Raw genomic sequence first — 21,425 nt, forward strand, 5'->3', positions numbered from 1 at the left:
TCCTAGAACCCACCTCACCCCTGCCCACTTTGACAACCTAGGATGGCTTAGAGTAGACGACAGAGTACAGCAACTTGCAATGGGCCTGGTCTACAAGATACACTGACTACACGACCAAGGTACCCATGTACATGTCAAAATACTTCCCAAAGGTCAGTGAATACCACGATCACAACACCAGAGGGAGCTCCACAAATCATGTTAAACCCAGATTCGGCTCAAACAAGGGACTAAACACGTTTCGCAATTATGCCACATCAATGTGGAACGCCCTACCCAAAGCTGTAAAGGAATGTGAATCACTACCCACTTTCAAAAACACTCTCAAAAAACACCTACGGGAGACTGCAATTCGAAACTGGCCCCTGTAAATGTCCGGACACAACCCCCTCCAATGTACAGTAAATTACCAAGTATGGTCTTGTCAATATTCCAATGTACAGTTTTGCTTGTGCAGTGGTACAGTGTCCCCCACCCACCCCTCCTACCCAACCCCCCCCCCCCCCCCCCACTCCTACCCAACCTCCCCCCCACTCCTATTCAACCCCCCCCCCCCCCCCCCCCCCAACCACCTCCAACGTACAGTCCCCCCCCACCTACCCAACCTCCTCCAATGTACAGTTTCTACGTCAAATGTATATACTTTTTTTTCTGGACTCTTTTCGTATCACAAACAGTACTGTATTTGCAAATCTGGTATGTCATAAATGTATATATCGTAGCAGTACTGTCTATCTGTATGTCATGTATGCCATATATGTTACGATGAATTGAAAATGGGGGACCCTGATGTAAACAAGACGAAAGTCTTTCTCTGGTCTGCATCCCCTTAACAATTGTATGTATTGAGCTGTACTGTACTGTACCCATTCTGCAATCTGTTAATAAAGTTTTCATTCATTCATTCATTCACAGCCATTATAATAGAGTCACATCATCATCAACATCAACAACAAGGGGTCAAAAGCAGATATCTATGGTCAAAAGTATCCTACATACGTCATATCCTGTGAGCGCTGGCAAATGCGTTTGTTTTGCAACCATATGTAGCGTGGGTGGACGGAGTTTCTTCATTGCTCCGATATAATTTGTTTCAAAGGTCGACACACCGCCCCACTCTGCCTGTATTGTAGACAAAACACACACACGCTTGATATTGGTGTGGTGAAGGCGGGAGGATGAAGTACTTTATCATTTGTATAATAAAGCAAAGCTCAGTCATCCTCTCGCCAACGTTACTTGTTGTTATCAGTTTGGATATATAACGTTAGAATTATTTGTTGACAGTAGGCAAAGAATATTTGAAATAATTGTCTAGCTGGATGTATAACACTGGCTACCAACGTGAACGTGCAAACATAAAGTTATCTCTATCCGGAAAACTTTTCGCTTGGGATTGTAGCTCTAGTTACCGTTAGTTAGCTGCGGCTTCACAGACGTCGAGGAGTCCGAGCTACACGGAGCTAACGTCACTAGCTAGCTCAGTGAAATGGCAACAAAGAAACCAGAAGGAAATGGTAACTGAATATATCACTTTAGTTAACGCTATAACGTCCCGTTAGTCATTTGAGTAAGGCGTCGTTAGTTGAATAGTAATGTTAACTTTGCTAGCATTAGTTTAACTTTGGATTAGTTAGCCAAATGTGGCCTCGCCTTGTAGCTAACGTTATTTATTTTGACAGGTTATAACGTTAACACATTAATCATTATTATCCGAAAGACAGTTTCTTTTCTTTTTACCATGTTTACAGTATGCCATTCTATCACATCATTATTGATTTTTCACATATTGGTAAATCAAATAACAGTTGATCATCAAATGAAATGGCCACAGTGTTTATTTGTCGTTGCGACATATTGTTGGTAGGAAATGAATGATTGAATGAACACTTTATTTAACAGATTGCAGAATGGGTACAATACAGTACAGCTCAATACACACAATTGTTAAGGGGATGCAGATCAGAGAAAGACTTTAGTCTTGTTTACATCAGGGTCCTCCATTTTCAATTCATCAGGAAATGTATGACATACACAACATACATGACATCAGGAAATGTATGACATAGGGACATACATGACATACAGGTATATAGTACTGTTACATTTGTGACATATATGATATGCAAATATACAGTTGTAACTGAGGGGTACAATTCCCTGACTGTATTGATAAGTATGGTATCATTAAACCACTACCGCTTTATGTACTTTAATTACTGGCCATACAGTACACGATATATGAATATGATGAACACTTCCCACAATGAAATCGGTTCCAGTCAAAGGTATTAATCAAGTATTTAATGGAGCAAAAGGTACATAGGATACTTTACATTATTCTTTGAATGCACTTGTAAGGCAAAGGAGTATGCGTAGGCAAATCAATAACGAATGTCCATTCTCTGGTTACGCAGGAGGTAATTATACAACCTGAATCTTAGGGAATTATATCTATGGTACACTAGTAATAGCGGGAGATACTGGAAGGTTCCCACTGGTTGTAAGCCAGCAAGGGGGTAGAAGATCTGTCGGTAGTAGGACGTCTGGTCAACGATGACTAGGGAGACTTCAGGTACAGAAGCCGGTGCAGTAGTCTCTTGATCCTCAGACGAATACAGCTTGGTTCTCTTGTAGACTGTAGCTCTACAGTGAAGAAAGCTAGGCGGCCTCAGGCTCTCTGAGCGCCGACTCGACTTGACTCCTCTCGGGGTAAATCCAACACGTGCAGGCGTCGGCGATTATCCGCTCCATAAATCATAGGACCAAAGCAAATATATTCCAGCCGCAAAGGCTATGTAGTCGTCGGGTAGATTAATCCAGTGTACATGTCCATACGGTTCTCGCCTAGGTCTCCTCGGGTGAAAGCGCCATGCGGTCGGCCCAGCCTGGATAAGAACTCTAGCTAATACGAGAAAGCGTTGGAGATGCTGGTCACTATAGAATTCTAACCGCACGATACACTATACACAAATAGACTATTAAAGACTCAATAGAAATATGTCGCACTCGACGGTATAGCGCCAAACTCTGACAATTCAGTTACTAATTCGCACGCGGTCTCGATGCTCTATTCTGAGGCCAAACAGGCCATACTTCACCGCACGTTGTATCGTGGGTGAGGCTTCACTTAGTGGGTAACATACTAAAAGGACGAAGGGTACGGAGGTAAGGGGCTAAGGGGCTTCTACATTCACCTGCGCCGTATTTATATTCACAGTGCACAAATAGTACCACTCTCATTTCTGTCGCCGTATCCCTGGGCAGGGCCGGGGCAAGTACAGACATGTCGTGTCGGTGACTTTGAACTTGGCTCCGGGGGGGCGGTCCCTGGCGCCGGTGGACCGCTGTCCAATAGGAGAATGAAATATTATGGGCTGGACTAAAGGGATATTCCGTGTATATGTACAAGGAATATACAAGGGATATCAAACGATATACAAATACTATGCAATATATATCAATAAATAAATATATATATTCGGTTTAATCTGATCCTTTGTAACAACAGTACTGTTACCCATAGATCCTGACAGAGTATATACATATATGATCATGGGGAGGGGACTGTGCATTAGGAGGGGGTGGGTGGGAGAGAAATATACATACGGTGGAGAGGAGACTGTACATTAGGTGGGGGTGGGTGGGTGGGTGGGAGAGAAATATACATACGGTGGGGAGAGAATACATACGGTGGGGAGGGGGTGGGGGGGTTTGGACATTTACGGTGGCCAGTTTCGAATAGCAGCCTCCCGTAGGTGCTCTTTAAGAGTGGTTTTGAATGTGGGGGTAGGGATTCACATTCCTTTACAGCTTGATTGATGTGGCATAATTGCGAAACATGTTTAGTCCCTTGTTTGAGCCGAATCTGGGTTTAACATGATTTGTGGAGCTCCCTCTGGTGTTGTGGTCGTGGTATTCACTGACCTTTGGGAAGTATTTTTGATATGTACATGGGTACCTTAGTCGTATAGTGTATCTTGTAGACCAGGCCCATTGCAAGTTGCTGTACTCTGTCGTCTACTCTAAGCCATCCTAGGTAGTCAAAGTTGGCAGGGGTGAGGTGGGTTCTAGGAGTAAGGTCAAGCAGTAGTCTGACCAGTTTGTTTTGTGATGTTTGTAATCTTGTTTTTAGTGCCTTTGAGGTGCTTTGGTACCATGAGGTGCAAGCATAGTCGTAGTACCCTTGAATGAGTGCTCCTGCCAGAGTCTTCAGGGTATTCTTGTTTACCAGAGAGGAGATCCGGTACAAGAATCTAGTTTGTTGGTTGGCATCATGCGTGTAGGTGCCTTTTCTTGAGAATACCATGAATACATGTTATTAGCCGGGTAACATTGTGTGTCTGTGTGGACTGAAGTGTGCTCTGCTCTTTCCACAGATGCCACCCTGCCTTTTCCTGTGCTGCAGCTCCTGGCCCCTCCCGTGCGGCTTGTGTCCGCCGCCCTGTGGAAGGTGATGAAGCAAAGGGACGTGATGCAGTACGGGACAGTAGAGGAGTTTGTGACGTCGGCCTGTGACACCATCCCTGGGCTGCTGACCTACAGGCATCAGGCGAAACTGGCCTTGGGGCTGAGAGCACGGGTGTGTGGGTGTGTGGAATAGAGACGGAAGATGCTGTGAATTTGTTCAGTGATCCCTGTTGTCTGGTTTTCAAGACCATGTCCTCCTGTGTGTAGACTAGAGAGTCCAAGGTTAACTAACATTGGGCCAGTGAAATCTACTAGCCGCTAACTAACTAATTACCACTGGGCCCAAAACAAAGATTACAAATGTTTCACCACAGAGCAAGGTGGATATGAGAAAAGTGGGCTTGAAGTCTTATTCCCATATATTGTTATGTGCTTCTAAATTTCATTTCACGTTAATGAATAAATTATTTGGAGTTTAAAACAATAAAAATGCTTGAATGTTAGAAGCCTGCAGGGCGGCTAAGTGGCGCAGTGGGCAAGGCGCTTGCCACTAACGCAGGAGATGCTGGATTCGAGCCCAGCTCTCTGCGTTGCTTCCGGCTTGGCTGGTCGTTCATACTAATACAATTGGCAGTATTAGGGGGTGGGAAAGCCGGTGGGTGGGGATCGGATGTTGTGGACAGCGACTCCTACAGGTCGGTTGGTGTGCCTGTACAGCAGAATCAGGAAGTATCGGGGGCAGCGTGAGCCTCCCACGCGTTACTCCTCGCCACTGAGAGATCGTGCTGTGCAGGTGAAAAGATGCGACAGCTGCCTCCTCGTGTACCGGAGGGGACACGTGATGCAAGGCTTCGTCCACATTGCAGCCGACCAGTGGGAGGCATGGTCTAACAACGTTCGAGACGGGAGGGTAGAATTGGATAATATGAAATTGGGATGGGAGAAAAATAGAAAATGGGGAGAAAAAGTAGATAAAAAAAAATTTAGAAGCCTGCCTGTGACTGATTGAGTAGTGCAACATGAGTGGACGCGATCTTGCTCTTGCGGTCAATAGAAAATGTGCGCTCCCTGAGCTCACACCCCATCTCCGTAGAATGTCAACACAACACAAAAAGGTGAATGAACACTACCAGGGGGCGAAACTAGAGCCCGCCATTGGCGCTGTTTTTACGTTTGGCGCCTCCCACTGAGAGGTCTGCCCGCCGTGCGGCGGGCAATCAAATAGTCATGTGAAAACCGAAAATCATGATCCAATTCTGAGCGGAGTTCTCACTCGCTGTCTCAGCACAGACATGCAGCACATTGCTGCTCCTACCCCTCCCACACCTGTTTCTGTATGCTGCATGTAAACAGAGGACAGTCACCGTGACGTTAGTCTAGTCAGAGGGACCTCCGTGAGCTGATGTTAGCTACTGTTACAAAATGACCCAGTCAACTATTCACTTTTAGTTTAATACATGAGGCATTGTGTAACGTTATCCAGCTGGCTAGCTACTGATAGCTCCCGACATCAACAACTGCTCCAGCAAGTGTCCAGTGCATAATACCTCCGTTGGCTAGGTAGCTCATGTTAGCCCACGTTAGCTCACTACGAAATGTCCCAGTAAACTAAATAGTTCAGAGGCGTTATCCCAACGCCATCCAGCAGTAGCTACAGATAGCTCCTGACATCAATGTCCTACAACATGCGTATTCGAGCCCCTGGCTTACATCGCATGAGGGCTGCTGAATAGGGTCCAGGTGCAGCGCAGGAGAATCCTTTCATGCTGAATGTAAGAGTTTAGGGTCCAGCTGCAGCGCCGTAGAATCCTTGCTGGAGCTGGAGGCCACTCGAGTATACACACAGACAGTGGAGCTGTTTGCAGACAGCGAGGTGGCGATGTCTCGCAGATAATACAACTACAAGTATGATTATATAATATATATATTTTATTAAAAAAAATTATATAAAATAATAATAATAATTTTTTTAAAGTTGGCAGGTAAGAAATATGCTTGGCGGGTAGATTCTTCCCATCTACCCGCCACTGGCCGGTAGGGATGGGAATCGAAAACCGGTTCCCGTTGGGATTGGCCGATGCCTGGAACCGTGTGGCTCCCGTGACTTTCGATTCCCTTATCGCTGCCAGGGTTTTCCTACAGTTGCGCAATAATGTTAGCGTTAGTATGTAGCCATGGCAGACTCTATTTGATTCCTTAAGGGCTCGAAATTGCCTGGGTTTTGGTAATATTCTGAATCTGAAATGATTTATAAAAAAAAAAAGAAAAAAAAAATCTAACCCTGACTACCGTAATTCCTCTAATAGTAACCCCGGCTTGTATTTGTTTCAACTGTAGCGGGTACCAGGCTTGTATTAGGAGGAGGCCTGTATAAGAGGGAGGCCTATATTTCAAATTTTCAAACGGATCATAATGAATAAATCAACATTTTGTGTCAGTTTGAACCCAGTAAAATGTACTGGGTTCATTTATTGAAACCAAGTACTGTATGAAATAGTAAACAGTGCAATTACAGGTGGTCACTGGTCATTTCAACGTTTTCAAAGTGAAATCAAGTAACTTTACCTTAGCAGCTCAGTATGCAGCTCAGTATATTAGTAACCCGGCTTGTATTAGGAGGCCGGCTTATAATTGCTTAGCTCAAGAGCGCACCCGGCCATTAATAGAGACCCGGCTTGTATTTGAGACCCGGTTACTATTAGAGGAATTACGGTAACCTTACTGTCATGCACTTGTCCTAATAAACTAACCTACACTGTAACACGCAACACTTGATGAACATTGTTACTCAGCTGATAGAGTTGTACCCTTCTTGCTGTCTTGTCGTACAGAACTTGTAAGTCGCTTTGGATAAAAGCGTCAGCTAAATGACTAAATGTAAATGTAAATGTAATATGCTCCCGAAATGCTCCCGCTGTTTGGCTACTTCTATGTGCAGTGAAAACTACTTGAATGCTTTAGAACCTAGTCATTGATTTAGTTCAGGGTGAGCTAAAATTAGCCGCGGAGCTAACGCTAGCTAACGTGAGCTAACGCTATTTAATCAAGCTCACAAAGAGAGATAAACAGCTGACAGCGGATAGTACAGGTACAAATACAATAAAACAGCAGGTGGGGCCTGTTGTGTAAACCTTGTACTCTTTAGTTCACATATAATAAGAGACTGAGTGTTTGTTTACTAGTCTCTGTAAGCCAGGAAGTACTGTGGTGCAACATACAAATGTGTCCGTGTAGCAACACAAGCCAATACCTTATCGGACAGGGGCCTGGGGAGGGAGCTCTCTGTGTGTGTGTGTGTGTGTGTGTGTGTGTGTGTGTGTGTGTGTGAGAGAGAGACAGAAGTCAGAGGAATAACGACCCGTTATTCAATAGATTAAATTAGTTTAAGAATAAAAAAATAAATACATTTTAAGAGAATCTCAAATACATTATTTTATTTAAGTGTAGGCTATAGTTAATGTTTTATTTTTTACAGTTTTTGTATTTTTCTGACATGGGGGCTCAACAATAAATGACAATCAGAAATGTCAAGTTGCATGTTGTTATTCTAACCAGCTTAGACCCCTACGCTCTGCATCTTCTGGCCGCCTCAGACCTACTCCTATCCAAGCTCCGGGAGGGTCATCAAAGAGAAGTCGCCTATTCTCAGTCCTTGCCCCACAATGGTGGAATGAACTACCCACCCCAGTTAGGACAGCCGAATCACGTCCAATCTTTCGCCGTCGACTAAAGACGCACTTCTTCAACCATTATCTGAATAAAAAAATATATATCTAACCCTAACTAACCGTACTGTCATGCACTTGTCCTAATAAACTAACCTACACTGTAGCACTCAACACTTTGATGAACATTGTTGCTCAGCTGATAGAGTTGTGCCCATCCTGATGGCTTGTCGTACAGAACTTGTAAGTCGCTTTGGATAAAAGCGTCAGCTAAATGACTAAATGTAAATGTAGTTCTGTTGCATTTCCAATTTATTTATTTAAATCATAAATTGATCAGGTATCGATAAGGGAATCGATAAAGAATCGAATCGATAAGCAGAATCGATAATGGAATCGTATCGATAAAATCCTATCAATTCCCATCCCTACAGTGGCCGGTGAGTCAAAAAGTTTATTTCGTGCCCTGAACACTACCATTGCTGCCAAAACCCCAGTGAACACAACTAACAATACTGTCACTTTGCTAGTCCGCCCTTCATACAAAATCACACAATACTTAACTATTTGTTTTTACTATTTAAATATCTATGAAAATAGATATTTTTTTTATAAAAAATGGTATAATATACAAGGCACAAGTGAGTAACATTGATGAAAGTCATGTCGACAGTTAGACCTTGATACCTTTTACTCAGTCTCTCTCTATTTATCAGTTGATCTTGGAACTTTGCCGCGGCCAGGATCGACTGGATCCCAAGGTGATCAGCCCCCACCTGCAAAGGATCTGTCCTCCTGCTGCTTCTGCCTCGGGGTGTAAACCTGTGAGTCTCATCTTCGGGTCAAAACAACCTGCTTGATCTCATTCCTGCAACAACTTAACACCATATAGGGCTAAAATATGCTATTAAAATGTAATTCCCAAAAGGGAACGTGTGTGTGATTTGTGTCGGTGTAAAATGTGTTGTGAAAACGATGTGATATTCTTTTTTTGTTTTGTTTCTGTGTCAGAAGAGTGACATTAAAATAGAGAAGACTGTCAGCAGCTTCCAGGAGCTGGTTCAGACACTCCTGAAGGATCCCGCAGAGAGAAAGTGCTTCTTCAAGGTCTGTCTGCATACTGTCATTAGACCGACACACGCATGGTGTTTTTCAGGGTTCCTACGGTCATGGAATAAATGGAAAAGTCATGTAATTTGAAACTCGTCTTTTCCATGCCTGGAAATGTGTGGAAAATGATAGACGTCCAAAAGGTTTTGGAAATGTGTCTTCACAGGGCGGCTAAGTGGCGCAGTGGGCAAGGCGCTCGCCACTAATGCAGGAGATGCTGGGTTCGAGCCCAGCTCTCTGCATTGCTACCAGCTTGGCTGGTCGTTCATACTAACACAATTGGCAGTGTTAGGGGTGGGAAAGCTGGTGGGTGGGGATCCGACGTTGTGGGTGGGGATCGGACGTTGTGGACAGCGACTCCTACAGGTCGGTTGGTGCGCCTGCGCAGTAGAATCGGGAAGCAACGGGGGCGGCGTGTCCCTCCCACGCAGACCCTCGCCGCTGAGAGATCGCGCTGTGCAGGTGAAAAGATGCGACAGCTGCCTCCTCGAGTACCGGAGGGGACACGTGATGCAAGGCTTGGTCCACATTGCAGCCAGCCTGTGGGAGGCATGGCCTAACAGCGTTCGAGACAGTGGAGGGTAGAATTGGACAATACGAAATTGGGATGGGAGAAAAATAGAAAATGGGAGAAAAAGTAGATAAAAAAAAAAGGGAAATGTGTCTTCACACGGTCGAGTTATGAATGTCGAGCGTTGCTGGAATATTTTTGGAATAATGACTCAAATAACACATTTCTTGATTACTTAAGATCCAAGTGATTGTTGCTGGTCAAAATGAGGCATGGGACACTCAAATAAACGATTCAACAATAAAAATGTATCAATTGCACATACAGATCATGGAAATTGCACTATTTCTCATGGAAAAGTCATTGGAATTTGACCAACAAAAACATTTGTTAGTTCCAGTAGCTGTACTCAGGAATATGATGTGGTGCCATTGTCATTCCCTGTTCCAATAGCTGTACTCAGGAATATGATGTTGTGCCATTGTCATTCCCTGTTCCAATAGCTGTACTCAGGAATATGATGTCGTGTCATTCCCTGTTCCAGTAGCTGTACTCAGGAATATTATGTAGTGCCATTGTCATTCCCTGTTCCTATAGCTGTACTCAAGAATATGATGTTGTGTCATTCCCTGTTCCAGTAGCTGTACTCAGGAATATTATGTAGTGCCATTGTCATTCCCTGTTCCTATAGCTGTACTCAGGAATATGATGTCGTGTCATTCTCGGTTCCAATAGGAGGAGTTTCCTGTGGATTATGGCCCCCGGTTTGACCAGGAGCTGGAGAAGCTACTGTGGGAGTTCCTGATCAGACTGGATCAGCTGCTGCCAGTTCCCAACCTTGCTCAGGTATCCATATAGCCGCTTGGCCTTAACCAGACTCTTTCACTGTGAAAAAGAAGAGAGCAGGATATCTGCGGGGTATTCAAAAGTGTTAAGTATTCAATTCATAATACTTTCAATTTAATTCAAAATCAATTTAAGGCTTTAAAATGTGTTAAAAAGTCTTGAATTTAATTTGCATGGGTATTACATTTTTGGGGCGCTGTTGGGAGATTAAATTATATTAAATAAATGAAATGTTTTTGTATTCAAGTCGTTGTTTTTTGCGGGGCTACCGGGATTGTTTTGTGTTTTCCTAGTATGGCTGTGAAATTGGTATTCAATTTTGCTCTAAGTCAAGAGGTATTAAAAAGGTCTTAATTAAATTGAACCTGCAGATACCCTGATATTGCTTTAGTCGTTCTTTTTTTACACGGTTTATCGTCCAAACGGGTGGTTCTGACCATGACGTGTTTGTTAACTTTGTGGCCGGTAGGAGTTGCTCCCTCTCCATTACCCTGACCCCCCCCCCCCCCCCCTGCCTGGTGATTTAAGAGTTGCTCCCCCTCCATTACCCTGACCCCCCCTCCCCTGCCTGGTGATTTAAGAGTAGCTCCCTCTCCAGTACTTTGACCCCCCCTCCCTGCCTGGTGATTTAAGAGTTGCTCCCTCTCCAGTACTTTGACCCCCTTCTCCTGGTGGTTTCAGACCGTGTCGTGGCTCAGCGCCGCCCCGCCCGTCGTGGAGGAGTGTGCGCGAGCGGCCTCCCAGCCCCAGCTCCTGAAGATCCTGCTACAGCACCAGACCTGCCTGGGGCACCTGGACTCAGCAGGTGGCTTGTTTGTCCCATGTGTCAAAGGATATAAGGGGGCTTTCACACTAGCCATTCGGGGTCGAATCAGAGCACGGTCGCACCAAAATAGGGTGTGATCGTCCCTGATGAGAACGCTCCCCCCCCGTCCCCGGGGACGCTGATTCGCTCCAAACCTGGACCGCTGGAATAGGTGGTTTCGGGTGCGCGCCAGTGTCTCCGACAAGGGAGCGGGGGGCGTGGTGTGCAAGCAGGGCCGCCTGGGAGAAATGCGAGGCCCTGTGCGAGATTTAAACGCGATTTTTTCATACAGTCAACATATTCTTAAATAATAGCGCTGCCAGAGGCTGGGCATGATACAGTCAACATATAGCAAGAGAGAGAGCGAGAGAGAGCTCCCGTTCTACAGTCAATATACAGTGTACAGAGAGAGAGAGAGAGAGAGAGACACATTGGAAAGAAATTGAAATGCTATTTGGCCCTAAACAGAGAGTACACAGTGGCAGAATACCTGAGCACTGTGACTGAAGATCCTTGACTAGGTACAGACTCAGCGAGCACAGCCTAGCCATCGAGAAAGGCCGCCATAGGCAGACTGTGTGTGTTAGAAAGAGAGAGAGAGAGAGAGAGCATGTGTGTTTGTGTGTTAGAGAGAGAGAGCATGTATGAGAGAGATAAGCAAAGATGAGCCCCTAAAGGATATTCAACTTTTAATGGAAGAACAAAACAGAAGGAAAAGATAACTTCACAAAGGCAACATGAATATACATAGATCCAAAAGGACAAAGATCAACACTTAAATCCAAAGAGAAGAGGGTCTATACCAGAGAAAACAAAGTAGCAAGGAGCCAATGGCCGACATCAGCTAAATAGGCTAACTGCAAATAGAGTAGCCAGGTACTGACACCAGGTCACACACAGCGTTGGCCAACGCTACCCAAGCTACACAAACGACCAAGACAATTCACACACAGCACATGTCGTATCTCCAAATGTTGTGAAGTAACATATGTTTTGCCTGGAAAAAAACATTGTTATTAACAAAACATTCGGGAGGGGAAGGAAGGAAGAGTGGGGTAATGTCCAATGGACATCTTACCTGCACCAAGGAACGCAGGGCGAAAGGCCGCAACACAGGTCTCCACGTTGACGAAAGGCCTCTCGCTGGTGGGACAAAAAGAAGCTATGGCCGGAGCCTTGTCATGGTGCAGGCCCGACTACATCTTCTGTCAAAGATGATGTCGTAGTCAGAGTGCCAGGGCCTGCTATTCTCACGGCTAATGTCAATGGTCGTAGCACAAGCTAACAGCTAACTCTAGGCTAACTGATAGCATCAAGCTAACGTTCCCAGCCGAGCGAAAACGAGCAGCTAACGTCGTAGCTAAACAGCTAACTGGCTAACAGTTAGCTCAACCCGGCTATCGCTAACCATTAGCTAACGCAGAAGCAAGCTATGCGGCTACCACTGAAAAACTGTACAACGTGAGAAAAGCAATACAGGCCAACACTTCAGACAGCCGCTGTGTTTTCCTCTTCTCATACGAAGAGAGAAGGGAAAAAGAAGGCAATACACGTCCCACTACAGAGTGGTGTTTACCATAGCGGTGCCGGCAACAAGTCCCTCGCGGACTATAGCCGACTTGAGCATGGAGATATTCTCATAATGAAACACCAAGCTCACCTCCCTCGCACCAGGTGCTGACACCAGGCCACACACCGTTAGCTACTAGTACTACAACAGCTAGTCGGCCCGTTTGGCTCCCGAGAGAGAGAGAGAGATATCCACGGCGGGAATAGAATAGAGTGCATTAAAAACTCACCAAACGTCCAAGAGGATGGAGACAACCGCGTGGAGTTGACGAAGTTCATCTGCCGAACGACCGTCCTCTTCATCTTGGCATAACAATGCTGCATGCGCTGTCTCTAGGTTAGCTAACGCTAGTTAGCCTTTAGCTAAGCTAGCTACTAGCCGACATCATCATGGCTATATCCCGACTGAACCACACGTTAGCACTCAATATTATAACGTAGCTAAAGCTAACTAGCTGTCCCTGTCTTTAGCCGGGATGGCTAGCCTGACTGAACTGGCTAACATGCAACAACTTTCATCTTCAGTCCATCTGCCGAACGATGTCCTCTTCATCTTGGCTGGCATAACCTCCAATGCTGCACGCGCGAAATAGTCAGATGCTACCTTACCTGTAACCCCTCCCCTCATTGAAACCAATTCTGCTGCCTGCAGAGCCTCAGAGCTGCCTGCAGAGCCTCAGAGCCAGGAACAAGTCAGACACATTCTACAAACGTGTCTAATGTGAAATATATAAGCATATAAGCAAAACTAGATTTTAGGTCTGTGATGAAAAAGGGCCTCGCGGGAAGGGGGGCCTCGCAAAAAAAAATATAAAAAATAAAAAAAATAAAATAAAAAAAAGAATAAATAAAAAATATTTTTTTAATATTTTTAAATTTTTTTTTTGTGCAAGGCCCCCCTTCCCGCGAGGCCCTGTGCGACCGCACTGCTCGCACACCCCCTGAGCCGGCCCTGTGTGCAAGGTTACTGTAATGCTTTCATGCTTGCTTGAATTTTGGGCAGATAAAAACATACAGCAACAACTGGACAATACCCACAAAAACGATATTTATGGGCAATTTGGCGAGTTCAGACCTCAACCAAACAAGCATGTTGAGCCTCGCGGCTCAGTGGATGAAAACTTCGAGATGAAGCCACGTTACAAGCACAAGACTTCCCTGGCTCGCATTAGGCCTGGCAATTCTTTTTGCTATGCCATTGCTATGTCTATACATTGGTTTCTTGTTCGAATGTATTTATTTCTATAGACCAGTAAAAGTCAAGATAGACCGTGCTCTCAATATTTGACACTGGGTGCTGCAATCCCGAAGATTTAAGTAGAAGAAAGCAGGAAGCCGGACCAGCACTCTCAGGTTCAACAAGTTTTAATCGCAGCCGATTAAAACTTGTTGAACCTGAGAGTGCTGGTCCGGCTTCTTGCTTTCTTCTACTTTCTATAGACCAGTGACATGCAATATAATTGACGCGAGCAATGGGCTAACGTTAGCTGCTAAGTTATCCCATATAAATAGGCTAAGCTAACTAGTGTTAGCCGCTAACCCAGGAAACGCTCAAAGCGGACTCCACAACACCAGTTCCATTCGTGAAGAAAGGGGGTGGGTTATATTGACGAGGCTTGACAACAGAGGTTCAAATATAACTTCATATTTATTGGTTATTCGTTTCTTTATATCAGCATCCAGTTTCCATCAGTGTGTTAAACTCTTCCTGTGTTTACATTTGAGTGTGACATCATCGCCTACGGCAGCTTACACGCTCAAAACGCAAACCGTAAACAAAACCCGGAGCGCACCAAGACTGCAGTGTGTACGCAAACTAGAGGGGAGAGAGGGAGGGGGGAAGTTCGCACCCAAGGACAGAGCGAGGACGGAGTGGAGCTGATTCGACCCCGAATGGCTAGTGAGAAAGCCCCCTAATCTAGTCCATGGGGGTATTCCAGGAAGAGAGATTAGACACTTAGCCAGATGAAAGGAAATCGTTCGTTTTTTTCTCTCTCACCATTATCTATATTAAGTCTCCCAATCTTTTTTTTCAGCTTCCGTCCCTCCTTGTTTGGGAGATTCCATCCTGACCTCACTGTCTCTCCCACCCTCTGGAAGAGTGCCTTCAAATCCACCATCAGGAAATCGCAAAACATCCTCTCCGGAAAGATCCAGCGTCTCCGGTCGCTCGCCAGAGACGGCCGTCGTCCTCCTCCGCACGAGAGACGTGTCCCCCTTCGTAACGCCCGTCATCGGACTGATGTCCAACGAAGACGTGCCGATCATGTCCTCGGCCAACAAGAGGAGACGGACAAGTGAGCGACGGGCCTCTGGGTCTCGGCGCCAAGAAGCTGGGGAGGAACCGCGACCGGCGGGAGGCGTGAAGCTCACCGGCCTCGGGACGAGGCGAAAGGCTGCGGATGACGACGAGAAGGGGAGGACTGCGCGGAAGAGAGGCGTAATGAAACGCAAACAACTGGACGGAGGCGAAACCGAATCGGAGGAGGTGGCGAGACTCACGAGAAGCGGAATGAAACACAAACAACTGGACAGAGGAGAAACCGAGGAGGAAGAGGTGGTGGTGGTGGAGGTGGAGGTGGTGAGACTCACCAGAAGCGGAATGAAAAGCAAACAACCGGACGGAGTAGAAACCGAATCGGAAGAGGAGGTGGGGGAGGTGGTGAGACTCACCAGAAGTGGAATGAAAAGCAAACAACCGGACGGAGTAGAAACCGAATCGGAAGAGGTGGAGGAGGAGGTGAGACTCACCAGAAGTGGAATGAAAAGCAAACAACCGGACAGAGTAGAAACCGAATCGGAAGAGGAGGAGGAGGAGGAGGAGGAGGTGGAGGAGGTGGTGAGACTCACCAGAAGTGGAATGAAACGCAAACAACCGGACAGAGTAGAAACCGAATCGGAAAAGGAAGAGGAGGAGGAGGAGGAGGTGGTGAGACTCACCAGAAGCGGAATGAAACACAAACAACTGGACAGAGGAGAAACCGAGGAGGAGGAGGAGGAGGAGGAGGAGGAGGTGGTGAGACTCACCAGAAGCGGAATGAAAAGCAAACAACCGGACGGAGTAGAAACCGAATCGGAAGAGGAGGTGGAGGAGGTGGTGAGACTCACCAGAAGTGGAATGAAACGCAAACAACCGGACGGAGTAGAAACAGAATCGGGAGAGGAGGAGGAGGAGGTGGTGAGGCTCACCAGAAGCGGAATGAAACGCAAACAACCCGACGAAGGAGAGACCGAATCGTCGGAGGAGGAGGAGGAGGTGGTGAGACTCACCAGAAGCGGGAGGAAGAGTGTGGGAAGCGGAGTGAGGCCACTCAGAGTCCAGGGAGGAAAAGGAAGTGAAGAAGACGAGGAGGCTGAGAGAGAAGAGGAGTCTGAGAGAGACGAGGAGGAGGCTGAGAGAGAAGAGGAGGCTGAGAGAGACGAGGAGGAGGCCGAGAGAGAAGAGGAGGCTGAGAGAGAAGAGGAGGCTGAGAGAGACGAGGAGGAGGCCGAGAGAGAAGAGGAGGCTGAGAGAGAAGCACTCAGGAGCTGCGTGACCCGACTGGGCCTGGGGGGGCTGAAGCTGTCAGAGGACCGGTCCTCACGAGCCGCGCTGACCTCCTGTCTCCTCAGCCGACCCAGAATACTCATCGCCAGACACCCGGTGACCTCCGCAACCGCCGTGGTCTCGCCGACGAGGCCCTGTGGTGGGTGTCGGGAGGCAGAAGAGCCGTCTGGCCGGGACACAGGGAGGAGGGCGCGGCCGGTCCCGACCCACACGCAGAGGAAGGGCGACGACCCTACGAGGCCGGAGGTAGAGGAGCTGCCTGGCGTGGACAATAAAGAGTAAGAGAGGCGGGGAATTAGGGCTGGGCGATAAAACGATAACGATAACTATCGCGATAAATTATTTCCTCGAAATAAACATGAAACGTGGTCGCAAAGTTTCGATATATCGATTTTCCAAGCTTGGATATGAGCACACGCACTAACAACCAATCAGTGAAGGAGATGGCCGACAGCGGAAGGAGACGTAGAGCTCAAGTAGCAAACGAGGCTGGCTAGGATAATTAGCTTGCACGGCGCTATTTTATAGTTTACCTGCCGAGTTGGTGTGTGTTTTGAATTCTGAGGGTAACTGTTATAGTAGTGTGGGGTATACGGTGGACGTCGTTGCAATGTATTGGGGCGGAACAGAGTATTTTATGGTCATATTTAGTACATTGTCATGGAATACACCGCTTGGAAACTAGGCTGGCTAGGATAATTAGCTTGCACGGCGCTATTTTACAGTTTACCTGCCGAGTTGGTGTGTGTTTTGAATTCTGAGGGTAACTGTAACTGAGGGGTACAATTCCCTGACTGTATTGATAAGTATGGTATCATTAAACCACTACCGTCTTATGTACTTTAATTACTGGCCATACAGTACATGATATATAAATATGATGAACACTTCCCACAATGAATCGGTTCCACACAAAGTTGTAATTAAGTATTTATTGCAGCAAAAGGTACATAATATACGTCTCTATTTTACTTTGGATGCGCTTATAAGGCAAAGGAATGTGCGTAGGCAAATCAATAATGAATGTCCATTCTCTGGTTACGCAGGAGGTAATTATACAACCTGAATCTTAGGGAATTATATCTATGGTACACTAGTAATATATAGCGGGAGATACTGGAAGGGTCCCCCCGGTTGTAAGCCAGCAGGGGTAGAGGATCTGTCGGTAGTAGAGCCTGGGTCAACGATGATAAGGAGACTCCGAGTACGGGAGACGGTGCAATAAGATCTTGATCCACAGACGAATACAGCTGTTCTCCGTAGCCTGTAGATCCACAGGGAAGAAAGCTAGCCTGCCTCAGGCTCTCTGAGGCGCAGACTCGACGTGGCTCCTCACAGGGTAAATCCCACACACGTGTAGGCGTCGGCGATTCTCCGCTCCATTAATCACAGGACCAAAAGCAAATATAATCCAGCCGCAAAGGGCTATGTAGTCGTCGGGTAGATTAATCCAGTGTACATGTCCACACGGTTCTCGTCTAGGGCTCCTCGGGTGAAAGCGCCATGAAGCAGCCCAGCCTGGATAAGCACTCTAGCTGATACGAGGAAGCGTTGGTGATGCTGGTCACTGTAGAACTTTAGCCGCACGATACACTATACACAAATAGACTATTACTGACTTAATAGAAATATGTCGCACTCGACGGTATAGCGCCAAACTCTGACAATTCAGTTATTAATTCGCACGCTGTCTCAATTAGAGCTGCCGCGGTATTGCTGGTTTCCTTACCGCACAAATTTGCAAAATATTTCCTACCGCGCGGTTATTACCGCACGCACACAAAAAATAAAAAGTTTGAATGCATTTTTTTTTAGTAGTAGTCTACTCTTTATAGCATATAGCCTGCCTCTAGTCTAAATGTCTATCTTTAGAGGATGACTTTGCAGCATGAATATTGTTTGGGATTCGGCAAGCACGCATTCGTTATTGAAAGTGAAACTCTGGTCGTGCGCAGTTCACTCGGTGTCGCGGGCAGGGCTGGTTACCCCCCCGACCCTTTCTTATTATTATTACTATAAAGTTACTACTTTATAATAAAGGCATTCGTTTTGTGGCATTAACATTATATAGTTATACACGTTCAATAACATCAGCGTATTTACCGGACGATAGCAAGGCAAGCAATACTCTATTCATATCTCAGTTCCTTTCTTTGCTCAGAGCGTGCTGAGTTGTTAATAAAGTTTTCAATCAGACAAGTGTATAGAACGAAGGGCTTTTATTATAACATTCGTTGCAGACAGTAAAATCATTATGTCTCGTTTAGTACTCCTGAAGAGCGATGGTAGTCCACTCCGGCGGAGAGTTAAAGCTAACGTTATTAGCAGTGTTGTGATGAGCTGACATTCAGGACGTAAAAAACGTGTGACGCGTCTCTCTTCTGACCAATCAGTGGTCTGCAATGTTTCACGTGACTTTTCTGGTACCCAATAGGGTCGCTTGGAACCTCGATAGAGAAGTAGGGTATATCTGCAGAGCCGCAAGCCCAACGAGAGGAGGGTAATTTATTATTATTATTATAAAAAACAGCGGTGACGCGGTATTCAGCCTACTCTGCGGTGGCCGTGATGTAACAGCGATACCGCGGTAATGCGGTAATCGCGGCAGCTCTAGTCTCAATGCTCTTATTTGGGGCCAAACAGGCCATACTTCACCGCACGGAGTATCGTGGGTGAGGCTTCAACTTATTGGGTAACATACTTCTGTATTCACCTGCGCCATATTTATATGCACGGCGAACAATCTAGTGCCAACCTCATTTCTGTCTCGTATTCTTGGGCAAGGCCGGGCATGTACAGACATGTCTTGACGGTGGCTTTGAACCTGACTCTGGAGGCATGGCCTTGGCGCCTGTGGACCGCTGTCCAATAGGAGAATGAAATATTATGGTCTGTACTAGGCTAAAGGGATATTCCGTGTATATGTACAAGGAATATACAAGGGATATCAAACGATATACAAATATTATGCAATATATATCAATCAATAAATATATATATTCGGTTTAATCTGATCCTTTGTAACAGCCGCCTCCTAATTAGTCCCACCTAATTAGCTAAGCAGAGACAGATTAACCGCACTGTCCACTACTCAATGTCTGTTGTGAGGGGTCGGGCAGTTCACAAAGTCATGGGGTCATGGTCGTCATCGATAGTATCGGGGAGCCTTGGCAGTTCTATTAGCCTTGCCACGGGTCGGGTGTAGATCCGTCCTTGGACGAGCACTTCGGCTGCTCGGACCTTTCCGTCGGCACCGGTGATCACTTTGCTTACGCGGCCAGCCGGCCACATAGCTCGGGGTAGTGACTGGTCGATAATCATGACGACTGTCCCTTCTGTCAAATTGTCTCTCTCTTTCACCCATTTCTGGCGGGTCTGTAGAGACGGTAGATAGTGGAGTAGGAAGCTGTTCCAAAACTTGTCAGCCAATACTTGACTGTACCTCCACATTCTTCGGCCGTTCGCTTCTTCAGGCCTGTACATTGTCTGTGGTAGCGCGGGGTCCAGCCGCCCAATCAAGAGTGTGTTGGGGGTGACTGGGTCGACATCTGCTACATCACTTGAGACGTAACCGAGGGGCTTTGAGTTCAATACTCCCTCGATCTCCGTGAGGACTGTCATTAAGACTTCTTCCGCCACGGTCTGGGCCCCAAGCACGGCGTACAGGGCTGTCTTTATTGAACGTACTTCTCGTTCCCAAGTTCCACCGAAGTGAGGTGCATTCGGGGGATTAAACTGGAAGTTAATCTGGGATGGAGCGAGGTGGGTCTTAAGTTCTGGGCCCATAGCTTGGAAGCTCTCTCTCAGCTCTCTTTCTCCGCCTTTGAAGTTTGTCCCGTGATCAGACAATAGTATAGACGGTTTGCCTTTCCGCGATGTGAATCTTCGGAAGGCCATAAGGAATGAGTCTGTGCTCATGGTTGGAAGGAGTTCTATATGCATCGCTCGGGTGGTCATGCATTTGAATACAATACCCCACCGCTTCTCGGTTCCTCTTCCTTTCTTTATATACAGCGGGCCGAAACAGTCCATACCGGTGGAGTGAAAGGGCTTGTCGCCGAGTCGGAGGCGACAGGGAGGTAGGTCAGCCATCCGGGGTATACTGGGCTGCGCTCGCCACTTATGACAGTCTAGACAGGTTCGCTGGAAGCGCCGCACTGCTTCTCTCCCTTGCAGTATCCAATAACGACGTCTGATCTCCGCGAAGACTCTCTCTGCCCCGGCGTGATGCACATCCTCGTCGTATTTCTTTATGATCAGCTCTGTGACCTTGTGTCGGCTGTTTAAGACTATCGGGTACTTGACGTCATCCGGTAAGTCTGGAGCTCTCCGCAGACGACCACCCACTCTGATGAGACCATGGGCGTCGCTCTCGGGGGCTAGGTGGAGCAGTCTGCTGTCTGATGGGACGGGCTTTGCTCCCTGTAGACAGTCTAGCTCATCGGGAAACGAGTCTCTCTGGGCTCGTAGTAGTAGAAGAAGTTCTGCTTCTTCGTAGTCAGCTGCAGTAATGTCAGTAGTGAGCTGAACCTCTGGGTGGTGCCACAGGAATGTCTTTAGCTGCGCACTCTCTAGGGTGAGGCAATCGTCTATGTCGGGGTCTGTGGAGACGAGTGTGTTCAATCCACAGAACATAGATTTCTTGTTTTCGGCCTCCTCTTTACTCTCTTCCTGTGGGGTGGGTGTAGGCCACTCTTCTTCCGGGAGCTTGAGGAACTCTGGCCCGTCACTGTATAGGTTGTGACGGGTGAGGTCATCCAGGGACATTCCCCGGGTGATGACGTCAGCTGGGTTGTGTTTTGTGTCCACATACCTCCAGCTTGCTACTTCTGTTAAATCTTGAATCTCTGTGACTCTGACTCCCACGAAGACCTTGTATCTGCACGAATCAGACCGGATCCATGTGAGTACTGTCGTGGAGTCTGACCACAAGATTGTTCTTTGCACCGGAATGGTGAGTTC

General features: G+C 46.7%; 2 protein-coding genes across 3 annotated transcripts in view; both read left to right on the top strand.

Annotated features, from left to right (window-relative positions):
• Positions 1-1,212: 1,212 nt before the first annotated feature.
• LOC311226766 (uncharacterized protein) lies at positions 1,213-15,758 on the top strand (the record flags this gene model as incomplete). The annotated part of the gene is made up of 7 exons (XM_084312174.1): positions 1,213-1,517; positions 4,380-4,582; positions 8,792-8,899; positions 9,087-9,182; positions 10,432-10,542; positions 11,224-11,347; positions 14,953-15,758. Coding segments are annotated over exons 1-7 (1,476 nt in total), but the record flags the coding sequence as incomplete, so codon positions are not given.
• A 77-nt stretch (positions 15,759-15,835) lies between these two features.
• LOC311227763 (uncharacterized protein) overlaps positions 15,836-21,425 on the top strand; it is a 44,438-nt gene continuing 38,848 nt past the window's right edge. For both annotated transcript variants that reach the window (XM_084313547.1, XM_084313548.1), the window contains exon 1: positions 15,836-16,741. In XM_084313547.1, coding sequence (XP_084169673.1) covers positions 15,867-16,741 — 875 coding nt within the window. In that variant the 5' untranslated portion in view covers positions 15,836-15,866. The remainder of the gene's footprint in view (positions 16,742-21,425) is intronic.

This window comes from Notolepis coatsorum, assembly GCF_963971535.1.
Source record: "Notolepis coatsorum genome assembly, chromosome: 4".
Taxonomy (NCBI): Eukaryota; Metazoa; Chordata; class Actinopteri; order Aulopiformes; family Paralepididae; genus Notolepis; species Notolepis coatsorum.